The sequence below is a fragment of the Gouania willdenowi genome, chromosome 24, assembly GCF_900634775.1.
Source record: "Gouania willdenowi chromosome 24, fGouWil2.1, whole genome shotgun sequence".
Lineage (NCBI taxonomy): Eukaryota > Metazoa > Chordata > Actinopteri > Blenniiformes > Gobiesocidae > Gouania > Gouania willdenowi.
In genome coordinates, this window is record NC_041066.1 from 20045485 (window position 1) to 20059781 (window position 14297).

The 14297-nt window shown below is 35.8% G+C and overlaps 1 protein-coding gene across 8 annotated transcripts in view; it reads left to right on the top strand.

Annotated features, from left to right (window-relative positions):
• Positions 1–14297, top strand: part of gphnb (gephyrin b) — a 123602-nt gene that overhangs the window by 70076 nt on the left and 39229 nt on the right. For all 8 annotated transcript variants that reach the window (XM_028439378.1, XM_028439379.1, XM_028439385.1 and 5 more), the window contains exon 8: positions 1449–1583. In XM_028439378.1, coding sequence (XP_028295179.1) covers positions 1449–1583 — 135 coding nt within the window. The remainder of the gene's footprint in view (positions 1–1448; positions 1584–14297) is intronic.

Sequence of the window (14297 nt, forward strand, 5' to 3'; positions counted from 1 at the left end):
GTTTTTCTAGAGATGTTTGATTGGATTAAAGTCCAGGCTTGGACTGGGCCACTCCAGAACATTCACACAGTTGTTTTTTTTAATCTTGGCTTTGTGTTGTTGTTGTTGTGTAGGAAGATTAATCGCTGATCTTGCCTGAGTTCAGAGCTCTTTCTTTAGTGATAACAGTTGAAGTAGACAGTTTTAGGACACGCAAGTGTGTAACATAGCAACATTTGGAAAAGATGAAGGGGTGTGAATGTTTTCTGATGGCACTGCACTCTTAATAAATATTTAGTTTGAAGACAAAAGAAGACGTAAACAAGGTTGGAAGTGATGAGGTGCCATCATATTTATCAAGCACTATTATACAATCATATTTGCTTAATTAATTCATTGCTATCAAATATATGACTGTGTGAAGGACACAGAGCCCATTGTGTTTGTGTTTTACTCATCACTCATTTATTTGTACACATCTTGACTCTTTTATGTTGATTTATATATATATTTATTTTTTTAAGTTAAATAAAATTAAATTTGTGACAATTTGTTTAAAACATAAGAAATATTTTCTGCAGTGCCACAATAAAATCAAAACAAAACATGGCAAACAGATTAAAAAAAATCTGGTTATTAAAAATGAAAGAAAGTAGCAACTATTTAACACTTCTATTGTTATAAGTGTGCTACCTAACGAAAACCTCATTGTTTTACATTGACTAAAATAATGAATGAGATGCTTTGTTCAACATTTCTGCAACCACTTGTTTAACCACGTGACCAGTGGTTTCATCAATACAATTACTTAACATCACCATATTGATGAGGCAAAATTATGTATTTATTGATATTTCTTAATTATAGAAGATTATACCTGACAAGGAAGTGGTTATACAACAAAATCTTTGTGATTCTCTACAACCAGCCTAAATTAAATGTTACTGCATTTTGAAAATAATGATATTTTCAGTAACATGCGTTTAATTGGACCAGTAGTCCTTATTTCAGAGTTTAAAAATAGCATCACATTGCTAAAATTCTAATAGCATAGTCTTTACCGTTGTGTTCACCCTATTCGACTGTATCTGTGTTTATGCGTGTACTCTGCTCATTCCCATGCATCATTGAAGTTTGTCCCCATCCATCCATTCCTTATCATCTAGTCCCGTCCTGTGCACAGACCTGGATCTGCTTCAGGCTCTGTAGCCCTCCTCTTCATTGTCCTCTCACTGCTAGATGTCGGTAAGACTCATAGTAAAAAAACTCCCAAGCATCACTATGTGCCATTTGTTATGCATTTTTTTTTATTAGATTAATTTAGTTTTTCATCCACATTAGTGAGCACTATCCTGTTAGAGATGTGTTTGTTTACCTTCCATGCCCCCCACAGTTTCTATCATAGCTGCAACACACGCATTTGCAGGTGGTTCGCGTCACGTGTGTGCATTTTTGTGTTTGTGCGTCAGATCCCAGACTCCATAATCTCGCGAGGTGTTCAGGTGTTACCCAGAGACGCAGCCTCTCTCAGCACCACGCCGTCTGAGTCGCCCCGCGCACAGGCCACGTCCCGCCTCTCCACCGCCTCCTGTCCAACACCCAAAGTGAGTGACGCACACACACACACACACACACACACACACACTCAGATTCAAACAAAAACACACACTTGCTTCTCTTCCTTTCCTTTGATTTTCTTCACCAAAGTTGCTTCTTTCAAGAGACTCAACCATAGATATTAGATTTGTGAGCTCAGGAGTTTTTTGTGCTCTTGAAAATGACTGCTTGGCAAAGGAAATTAAACCAGTAGTTTAATAATTAATTAATTAATAATAAAAACAAAAAAAGAAAGCCTAAGACACAAAGCTAGATAGGAGCACATATATAATAATATTTAATAATTTAGTATACTATTGCTTAGTATAGTATTATAGTAACATAGTATAGTATATAGAACAGTATACTATAGTATAATATAATACAGTATAATGTACTGTAGTATGCTATAGTATAGTACGTATACGGTGGTAAAATACAATATAGTCTAATGTAGTAGGAGTGGTGAAAAAAATTAATGACTGATTAATCCACGATTCTTAAATTCAAAGATGGATTATTTACATTTTTCAAATTGCAATACGAAAAGAAGAAACACTAAACAAAGAAAATGTACACATTAAATACAAGTGCGCACATTCCAGTAAAATAAAATACAAATGTACAAATATAACACAGATAAATACAAGTATAGAATACAATACACAATTCAATACTGAATAATTCAGCAGCTGACTGACGTTAAATGGAATCAATAATCATTAATAATCAAAAATGAGTATGTACTTAATAAATCAAGACTTCAACAATCAGAATCGAATCAAACTGGAAAATAGTGCTGATTAACCACTACTATAATATAGTATACTACGGTCTAGTATTGTATCGTATAGTCCAGTTTAATGTGATCATGCAGAATAGTGTAGTACTATATAAGGCTATACCATACTACTATTATAGTGTTATATTATAGTGTAGTGTAGGGACACGCACCTCCTGTGAAACGATACAAAGTCAGCCCTTTCCCTTCACCAAGACTTTAGTCAACGTTTAAAAGTAAAACGGTTTTTAATTTTACAGAAATCATTGCGATGGACGGAGGTCAGAGGCGTCTGGATCGTAGTATTTCATCCCTTTCATTGTTATAAAGTAGTTTTTTTAGGATTGAATCGTCATAAACAGGTGTGGTTATAGTTTAATCTATATTTGTAGTCTAAAAATAGGACGAGCTACATTTGTCAGATGTCGTAACAACTCCTTAGAAACACAGAAGAAGCTGGTTTCAGTGTCTCAGCTTCACAAAGGGTTTGTTTGTGTCTGTTTTCTTGGGTTGTTGCTTGTGTGTTTATTTTTTCCAGATTGCGTTTTGTATCTCTACAGATTTGTTTCTCTTTTTTTATTTGGGTTACCTTTTTTTTTCTTTTCTTTCTTCTCTCATGTTGTCTCATTGCGGCTTCTAACAAACACACCCACGCTTGTCAAAAGACAAACAAACGGCAGGATGAAATATTCAAAGCTCTTTAATTTGAACAAATGTTTCCTGCAGGTTGGGATGACAGCGAGTAGCTCACGCTTTGCCTCAGTTTCTGTCTCCCTCACACCTCATCTGTCAGCGTCGCATCATCATCATCATCATCATCATCATCATCATCTCTACTGGACAGCAGGCAGGTGTCATGGGAAAAGATGAGAGGGGTTGCCATGGGAACTAAATGATGGGGAAGTGTGAAGAGAAGGGAATGAGGGTGCATAGACGGGTCATGCAAAGAGGAGGTTCTAATTCTCTGGTAAAAGAGTTTCATTGTTGTTTTTTTTAAGTCGGGTAAAAAAAATTTTTTATTACATGCAGTAGACCAGCTCGTTAAAATAATCTAAAACGATGTACATGGTTTATTATCGCTAATTTTGTGATCAAAACATGAAATGGGAGACAACACAAGTTCAGTTATTGTTAGGGGTGTTGATAAAAATCGATTCGGTGATATATTGCGATATTACGTCACACGATTCTCGGATCGATTAAAAAAGCATCCATATCGATTTATTTATTTATTTATTTATTTATTTATTTATTTATTTATTTATTTTTTATTATTATTATTATTATTATTATTATTATTATTATTATTTATTTTTAACTTTTATTAAACCATTAAAGTCTTTTCCACTGCAGGAGACATTGTAACTGCACAAAGAAGTGCGCTGAAACCTGGGGATGTTGACCAGCTTGCGTTTCTTCAATAACATCTAAATAGAAAGTACTAACTTTCTACATTTATTTGTTATTCTAGACATATACTCCAGTCATGTTGCACTTAAGTCAAAGTCAGTTTAAAAGCCACAGGTAGATTGTACTTTATATTTTTTATTTTAAGTTGTTGGCACATGGCATGTTAAAGCCAATGTTTTGAGTGTAATATATGCCAATAAAGTATATTTCACACATAATGTTCTCATGAAGAGACAAAACCGTTTATTCTGTGTTTACTGAAGATTTAAACAAATCAGTTTTTTTCTTACATATATACTGTATATTTATATATATTTTGGTTTTGGTTTCTAGGTCAGAGTCAGAGCATAAACAGTCAACACTTTGGTCAGACCTAACATTTTTTCCTGAAAGCAATATGTGGCCTTAATGAAAATTTCACCCATATTGACTTTGCAGTTAGCCAGTGGCATTCAGTAAAGATATCAGGTTTGTGTAAACTACTTTGGTGTTGTTCTTCATCAGTTGATTACTTGTGGATAGCCAACATCCAGGGCTCATGCTGTAAAGGTTTAGAAGCAAAAGAGGCAGAATCCTTTGCTTAAACATAAAAAGCATTTTAAAAGGTTACACAGTGAAAAATATTATTGTTATGTAATTTTGAAAGGTCATATCTTTCACATTTCTAAACCTTGTTACATTTTTAATGACGTCTCACTGCCGTCAGGGACCAATTGGCAGCTGCTGCTCATAGTTTGTGAATAATGAATCTGTATTTCTCTTGTTTAGATGCTTAAACAACATTTTAATTGAATAATCATGAGGTTGAACTTGTGCAAGCGGAACTAAAACCTACATCATCACCTTTTAAGATTTGTTTTAATGTAAATGTTATGTCATCTCATAGCCTAACTGTAACTATGCTTACTTCTTGTCTATATTGTGCATGATATTGTATTTTATATATGTATAATATAGTATGATATTATTATACAAAACATTTTAATATATTAAAGGGAACTTTGGGCTTTTAGAGCTAATGAAGTGTTTATACTAGATGAGCTCCTCATTGAAAAGCTGTAAATTATATAAAAAGTGCTGTGTCATCACTGCTGGTCCTGGGCTGTTGCATGGAGACACATTTCTTCTACGCTTTGCCCTATAATGCATGTGTACATGTATTTTCCAGTGAAGCGTGCGTCTCTCAATGACCCACATTGAGTGTTGCCAGTCTGTCACATGCTGAGCACATTACCTTTAGCTTTAGTGTGTGACATATGTGTGTGTGTGCGCGTGAGTGGCAGATAACGGACAGCTAATGGCTTTTCAAGGTATAGCTTTGAGATGTTTAGATTATAACAGGCTGTTTTCCATTGACAAGCTGCCATATGTTGTTTGGAATCCCACACTGCATCCGACTACAGCGAGTCGACAGTGTATGTACACAATGTCCCTGGAGCCAAACCCACAATGGATCTTCACTGATGCATTTCATGTGCCGCTGTGGGCTGTGTCAGCTTGTTAGCTCTGACTTGTAGGAAGCACTGACGTTGGTGGCTTTGAGGGGGACAAGGTACAGGGGAGGGTCTTAATCTTGTCACTGGCAGCAAGGCTGACATTATTCCTGTGCACGCTGGACTGACGCTAGCGTGGCTCTGATAGAAAAGCATAAAAACATGGTTTTTATTAGCTTTGGTTTGAGCCTGAATGTTCATGTTTGTTGTAAATAGACAAGCAGTTTAAACATCTGTTACATCATCTGCCGCTTATCCGGGTCTGGGACCTGATTACCAGGTGCTCCTGGTAACCCTCTGGGCCAGGTAAACAAGCTCTTGATTTTATTACTTATCAGAGTCTTCATACCAGAGATGGGCAATTTTTATCACAGCATTGGCCACAAAAAAATGTGATAAAATAAAATAAAAATAACCAATCTGAGCATTATTACAGGGAACAATAAAGGGTTTAGTCTGTGTACTCTTCATTTTGTCTATTGTTTGTTGTTGTTTTGTGTATTTTTGTTGTTGTGTTGTATATATTTCTCTCATTTTACATGTTTTTATGTTTGTTTTGTGCACTTGGAGTCACTGGCCCTCATTTATCAACCTTTTTGTACGTTCATATCTGATTATTATTTATTACTATATTTTGTATTTATCAATTCTGACGTGATCGTACGCTACGATCGGATCTCGTGTCAGATCTGACCTCGTGTACACAAAAGTGTGTGGATTTGCGATGCAGCACAGCAAAATCTGAAAATGAAATATTAAACAAGCCTCAGCTGTCATTTAAACATAAGCAGACCCACATTCAGAACATGTAAAAATGGATTATTAACACAAATTAAACAAAATAGATGAATTTTATTTATTTTGATATATATTCATTTGTTTGATCAGTAATGTGATGAATTACAGGTTAAATTACAGACAATTGGCAACATTTTAGTCATTTTGTCTTTTTTTTTTTAAGGGTTTCGATCATTGATTTATTTTAATGTGATATTTATTGCCTAAAGCTTGTGTACAACTAAGGTCGATATAAACGTTATATCCGTGCGTCTCTCCAGGATCTCTGTTGTGAAGTTGGTCACAGTGCACACAGGGGGGCAGACGTCACCTGCTCAGTAGCTGATCCTCTTCCACTGACCGTTTAAATGCACTTCTTATATTTCAGTCTTCACACTGTCAAAAAGCACATCTTTGTTTTGCTCCACCTCAGATGTGGTGATGCCTATTTTCATCCTGGAAAAGTTCATTTTCACACTCCGTCAGTGGGCGGGGCCTCCTAAACAGGAGGACGTAACATGTTAATGATGACCAAACTCAGCCACCGAATTTATCAACACCCGATCATTAGTACGCTGGGATTGGTCAAATACGAATGTTTTATAAATCACACGTTGGTCCTGTAGTAAATGTGAACTCAGATTTGCACGTGTTTTCACACAAGGTTGATAAATGAAGGCCATTATGTGCATTTTCCTGTTTATTTGTTTTTTGTAGTCTTTTTATCGGGTTTTTTTGTTTTCCTCCTAGCAATTTATTATTATTATGTTGTCCATTTGTGATTCTATGTGTTTTTTTAAGTAAATGTGTGTATTTTTGCAGATTAGTGTGTCATTTCGTACATTAACAGTACATTACAGGGGCTCCTCCACTGCAGAACATACAGACAAAAATCATCCTCAAGTGAAAACGCGCGCTCACTACCCACAGCTGCAAGCACACACACAGAAGGATTATGATTCAAGCTGCTACACAACCAATCATATTTCATATCCAGATTTTCTCTCCGTAACACTACGCATGCAGACGAATCCTCACTGACACTCTCACATTCACAAGCGTAGTCGTATCCTTCCACTCCTGTGAGCATTTAGTGCTGTTACGTAACGATGAGTTTGGATTAATGAAGCATATGGATGACAGGGCTTTGGCTCAAAGGATGTTTTACTGTGTGCGTGTGTGTGTGTGTAAGATTATGTCGACTCGCCTCATTCTCACTATAACAGTTTGTGGAAGAACATAACTACTGTATTTACAATATAATATGATTTTTGATCATAATTATTATACTATGTTAGATACGGAGCAGCCAAGGTTAGTGACAATTATATATATATATATATACACTGCATTTTATTTGAACTGGATTTAAATTTGAGAAAGTGAAAGTATTGAATGCAGTTGTTTCAAATTTTATGTTGTGTTTTAATTGTAAAAAATAATTTAATAATGATTCAATTCAACTTTATTTCCCGGATATATAGCGCTAATTACAACAATAGTCATCTTGTAGTGCTCAAAGGATTTATAGAAGAATTTAATTAATAGATAAGAATATATATAGAATAATAGATAAGAAAACCTAGATTTTATAATAAGAATTTAACATAGATTCAATAATGAGTATTTAATATAGATTAATAGATAGAATATATATAGAATAATAGATAATATTATATAGATTTAATAATAAGAATTTAATAATTGGAAAATCTGAAATTATTTTTGTAATCAATTACTAGACATTTCAGGTGACCCTATTTAAATTCCATATTTAACGTCCCCACAGTTGAAAAACCCTAAAATAGCCTGTCTTTTTCTTTTTTTTTTTTTATTTTAATTTTGTGTTATGTCTAAAACTTTTCTCCGTTTCATTCCAATATTTTTTGTATCTTGTGTGGATGAATGTCACGATAACCAAGACATTTCAGTGCAGTGTGACAGCAGTCGAAACAAATGTGAGATTGTGATGTGTGAGAAGAACAAGGCAGTGGGGGTGGAGGGGTGGGTAGGGGGGGGTTGCTCATGCCTGGTCAGCACACAGATCACAGAATCATCATTTCCAAATGAGTAGTGACAAGAGTTCATTGACAAATGTGAAGTGATTTGACAGCGTTGGGATGAATGATTTATGACCCGGTTGAACATTAATGCAGCGTTACGTCACCTCTGTCGGCCATGGTGTGACACGTCAAAGATTGGTCTGCCTGTAAGGCAGAACATAGAGCATATATATATATATATATATATATGTATGTATACGCTTATGCTGCTGCTGTAGGAGACATGTTGTCGATCCATATCCATCTCCCTACAACAGGAAACTAGAATATAGTGTGTTTCATTTGATCTCTGGATGGTTAAAAAAAACTCATTACATTACATTATTATACATTGTTTTAATCATAGTCTTTTGACTAAAATGCAACTTTGTTTTAGTCCAAATTTGGCCATCAGGACTAATCCAGATATAGTGTACAGATATAGTCGACTAAAATATAAAGCATAAGAGTTTATACATTTCTTAAAAATTCAATTCAACCTGATAGGAATGGTATTAATGTTTTTAAACACACACACAGACAGATTTGATGTGATCAATGCGTGAGACCACATGATCCCATAAGTTCTGACTGAATTATACCTTTTTTATTATTATTATTGTTTTTTTTATTTAATTAACTGATATTTTACTGACACAGATGTCAGTATATTAAGATGTAGTTTTTTGTTTACATGTATTGTATTTAGTTTTTTAATAGTTGTACTCTATTATACTCTAGTTATTGTCATTTGTAGTCAAACAAAACTATGACGAAAACGTTTGGTCAACAAAATACCACTGTAAACAGGATTTGGATTGAAATCTAAACTGTTAAAAACCAAAAGAAATCTGGTTCCTTATGCGAGACATAAAGACATGCTAGCCTCAGTGTTAGCTTACTTGTACCTTGTTTTTCTATTTGGATTAAAACAAATATCTGAAGTCACAGAATGTCATGCTTTTATTTGTCTTTGTGATTTGCTGCAGTTGTGTTTACCTCCATTTGAGTACCGCAGAATTTTACCTGAATAATAAGGTATGCAAGCATTTATCTTCATAATATAGAATCTAGAAATGTTATATTTTTCAATTGCTGCAAAGCTCATTAAAGTGATTCTTTTTCTTTTTTTTAAATGGTCAGAATGAGGTGTGGACTATTTTTGATGAAGTGAGTGGAAAGGAAAGAGAGAATGAACGTGTACGAGAGGGAAAGAGAGTAAATGATGGAAAGCTAAATAGAATAAGATGAGAGAGTAGGATGTCAATGTAAACACTTTGGTTGATAATGTCTGTGAGCTTTGGTGATCTGTTCAGAGCGGTCTCAACCTTTTCAGCCCACGACCCCCAAATTAAAGGGGGTGCTAAGTTTATTATTATTTGTTCTATATAGTCATCTTAAATATATAAATCCTTGTTTTAATCAGAAATAAAATGGGTTAAAAGTGACCAAAAATGGTACGAAAGGTGGCGAAATGGTATTTTAAAAACCACAGAAATTGGTTAAAGTTGCAAATTAGAGTGGCCAAAAACAGTGTCAATATTGGAACAATTAGTTTAAACTGGCATATAATGGGGATGACAAATCGTGAATGTGGTTAAGTTGGCAAAAGTAACCATGAAATATGGTGAAAAGAGGTTAAAAGTGACACTAAATGGTCAACATATACGACATTAGGTGGGAAAAGTGGTGCAAAGTGTTTACATGTGCCGCAGATATCTTGAAAGTGAAAAAAATGTGCAAAAAAGCCTTTGAAATTTGATGGATAAGTGGCAGAAATGGGAGTAAAGTAGCACAAATGCATTAAAAGGAGCCAAAATATGACAACTTTGGTTTAGTCGCAGTCGGTAAATACGCAAAAATGGGCTGAAATTCTTCCAAAAATATTCCTAAAGGCATCTGGTGACCCTCTCCCAGTGGCTCGCCACCCCAAGGTTGAGAACCCCTGTGTTAGCAGATCCCTGAGGACGAGTCCAGCATGCTCACCTCATATCAGCCTCAATCTGGGCCTCCTTGATGACTCAGTTGTCTCATATCTGCATGAAAGTGGCAGAAAGAGATAAAGAAATAACTGAGTGAGAGGACGAGATGTGAGAAGCTACATCTCAACCAACAAAAAAACCCTCAGGGGGTGAAAAAAAATCACATTATGACAGAAATGCACACACACACACACACAGACTCAGTCATCCATGCGTACACACATCACACACAGTATGTGCAGCTATAGCCTCCTCCTCTTCCTCTCTCCTCCTCTTCATTGTCTCCTTGGCTGTTGAATCTTTATGCTTTACTACTCAACCCCTCTCTCTCTCTCTCTCTCTCTCACACACACAGTCTTCGTCACTCACCCACACTCAGTTAGTGTGTTAAAGTGTGTGTGTGTGTGAGTGTTTGTATGTGCATGTGCCAGAGAGCTCATTCCAATTTTTCTACTCCAGGCTGAAGATGGTAAGTAACGTCCTTTTCTCCTCTGTTTTTGAGTGTGTTTACGTGTGTGTGTGTGTGCATTTTGTATTATTAGTAAGTAATGATTTTGCTTATCACTTGTGCTTTGTACACAGTTTGATTTCTTGCCTTTATTTTGAAACCATTGTGCATTGTGAGGCCGTTGAGTGTGTTAGAAGGTAGGGTAGGTGTGTAACTGCCTGACATTGTGGACGTGGTTAAATAAAGACACAAAACAAAGGACAAGGAACATGCAATATCAATCTACTGATCTCTCCATCAGTCACTGCTACATCTACATTCCCTCCCTTCCTTCATCCTCAGCCCTTCTCGTTCAGTTCATGCAAAACAAGGAACAAGAAAGCCCTTGATACTCGTGCCCTCACCTCTATGAAGGCATGGCATTATCGTTGGCTTTCTTCCACCAACACAGCAGCTCGGCTGCAGCGCTACTTTAAATGGAAATGAGGCTTTATGGATAAAGATGTGAGGAAACAACACCTTTGGAATCTACAATAGCTCAATACAATAAGGGCGAGCAGCGGGATTCACACAAGCATGTGAACGTCAGCTGTGATGGCGATGACTCAGCAGTGTGCGATTAACAATGAAAATGCACCTTTGAGTTTCTTTGAATTTTCCTTTTAAAAGAAACATACAATTAAATAAGGTTGATAATAAGAGAGGCAAAGAAATCCAAACAAAGTCTTTGGCAATTTCACAATAATACGAAGTCTGATGTCAAAGTTAGTATGTAGTGCGTTCACATGAGATAATATGCAAAGATTAAGTACGTGAGAAACACTCGGATGTATACTATATGGGACATGTTTTAAGTATGCACGAGTCATACTCAACCGCCCCATAATGCATTGCAAGTGGAACGTAAAATGGTGCAGGGACTGGTGTCACTGTCTGAATTTACCTCCGTACTGAGATTCTAACCCTAACATAATCCAATAAACAAATAAAACACGTGTCCATTCACTTTGAAAACAAAAATAAAGAAAAATGAATTTATTTTTTTAGCAAAAATTCATTTTTCGGTAGTATATGCGCGTATACAATCTCAGTACGATGTGAACTCAGACCATGACACCGGCTTCTAACTAAAAATCAAACATCCTCTTTTTAAAACAAAAGCATATCTTCTTGTCTTCTATTAGTTTTTTGTAACTAGGGTTCTTGTTTTGAAGTTAACTGGAAGTTTAGTCAGCTGCACGATGGCATGTCTCTAAAATTCTCCAAAATGTCGTCATGAAATGTGTTTCCGCCAGTTTTATGGATCAAAATGAGCACATGTTGATATTCTTCTTGGTCACTTTCTGGACCGGGTAGGTGGAGAATCAACAGAGATATTTGGCCTCAGTGTGCTGCAGGTTTTTGTTGTTGTAGGGTTGAAATGCATCATCCTTATCATACATAGTATATAGTACAGTGGTTCTCAACTGGTCTCACCCTGGGGCCCACATTTTCCCACAATCATTAAATCGCGACCCACTTTCTGTTAAAAGTCAACCAATCAAAATTAGTTGAAAACACACATATAATCTTTTTAAAAAAACATGAATCTATGTATTTTCCTGTGCAACATGCATTTCACAGCATTCCTGTCAAAAAAAAAAAGTTTCTTTCAAAATAAAAGAGTCCAACATGAGAGACATTAAGTATTTATTTATTTTTGACCAGCTTTCTGCGACCCACCCAGTACAGGTCCGCGACCCACTTTTGGGTCCCGGCCCACCAGTTGAGAATCACTGATATAGTAGACAGTATATGATCATTGAGTTCGTAGTGTATAGTGTGCCATTTCGAACACGGCCTTTTGTTTGGTTTTGTGTTTTGACCGTTTAATATATCAACTTTTCTTCACCACTGTATGTACTGTACTTTTCTGAGTGTGTGTTAAAGGCAAAGGGTTGAGAAACTACATTGGTTCCTTTTTGTGGCTTGAATATCTTTCTACCGGCAAAGTAAAAGGCAAAACGTTCAGTGCATTTCCAAAATATTTTTGGTCACACTTTATTTGAAGTTTTCTACATCGGGCTGACATTACACTGTCGCTATCTGTCATTAGCATGAATAATGTGTCATGAAGGCTGTCATGATGACACCTTTGGAGCTATGTTGGCATTTTTGGGGTTAAGTGGAGGGATCTAGGGTAACAAAGGGTTAGGGTTAAGGTTTGGGGTTAGGGTAACGAACGACTTAATGACAGCCTTCATGACGCCTTATTCATGCTAATGACTGGTGTCATATCATAATAATGACAGCATAGTGTCAGCCTTATGTATAAAATGTAATGTTATTGTCTATCTGACAATGTTGACCAGTTTTGTTCATCATATTTCTGTAGGTGTTTGAATATTTTTCAAAATAATTTTTTCGTATGAATAAAATCCAAAAGATTTTATTTTAATTTTTTTTTTTTTTTTTTTTTGCCTGATGAGAAATGAAAACGTGGTAACATACTAAAGGCTATTAGAAATATTTATTAGTGGTGACAGGACTAGATTTAAAACATTAAAATAATTTTTAATCCAGTAATCTAGATTAATCTAAATGAATTGCATAACATTCATTTTTTTTTTTGTGGTACTGAGTTAATTCTAAGGTAAATGCATTTAGGTGTTATTAGTAGGGTTGCACCGATCACCGATTGGCTGATCACAGATTTTTAAAAAGGCTGCCGATCCCGATGTTTTTTTTTAACACTGACAGCATCCACCTTGATTTTTCACATTTTAAAAATGAGCAAAACATGTGCAACTGAATACACTGCAGACCTGTTTGGAGCTCTATGACAAAAGTAAAGTGCACAGCAGTATTTTGGTTTTACAAATAAAGAAAATCACAAGGTTTGAGGTTGAGGATAAAATAATAATCTACACGGCGGCCCATCGATGGATGGATCCTTAGTTATTTTAGGATGGATGGATGGATGGATGGATGGATGGATGGATGACTTAAAGTCATTTCAAAGGTGATATGTGTAAAGACATTGCACATACACTATAATCATGCAGCTGTATGTGTAGAGTTCTGTCTATTATATGTGTATTTTTCTTGATTTTCTCTCGCCCACTGATTCATAGTAAGTTGGCCCTGCGGGCATCATGGTACATGTGAGCTTCCAGTGAGATGTGCTGGTGTGGCCTGCTGTACTGAGCGTGCTCAGTCGCTGTGTCTGTGGGATGGGGACGGTGAACTGAATAACACCAAAGCTTGTTGGCAGATCATCCGTGTTAACGCTCACTCTTCCATGCCGGGACATTTTGCTCAGAAGCTTGTTTATTTCGCACACATGTTAACGTGGATGATGGTGTAAAAAGATGGAGATGAGGCTGGTCAGATGGTGGTCATTGTCTGTCCTTTATGTCTGTTTTCTGACAAAAAGGTGTGTTTTTTCAGTCAGATGTTTCTGAAAACAGTAATATGTGAAAGTAATGGATGACACGTTACTCTAATTGAGTTGCTTTTATGGGTACTTGTACTTTTTTGACTATATTTCTAAATCTGTTTTAATAGAAGCAAAGTAATTAATTACATTTCTACACCTAACCGTTACTGAGAAATGTATTATTTTTTTCTAAATGATCAACGGACATTGTCAAACTACAAAAAATGAAATGACCAGACAACCATCAAATGCATCACCAATCAGATTAAACGTAATGTACCGCACCGTAACAGCATTAAATGGAGGTTATTTTGTCAGTTATAGAGTTCTTAAATTTAGCTATTTTTTTATTTCAAATTGAATTCAATGGT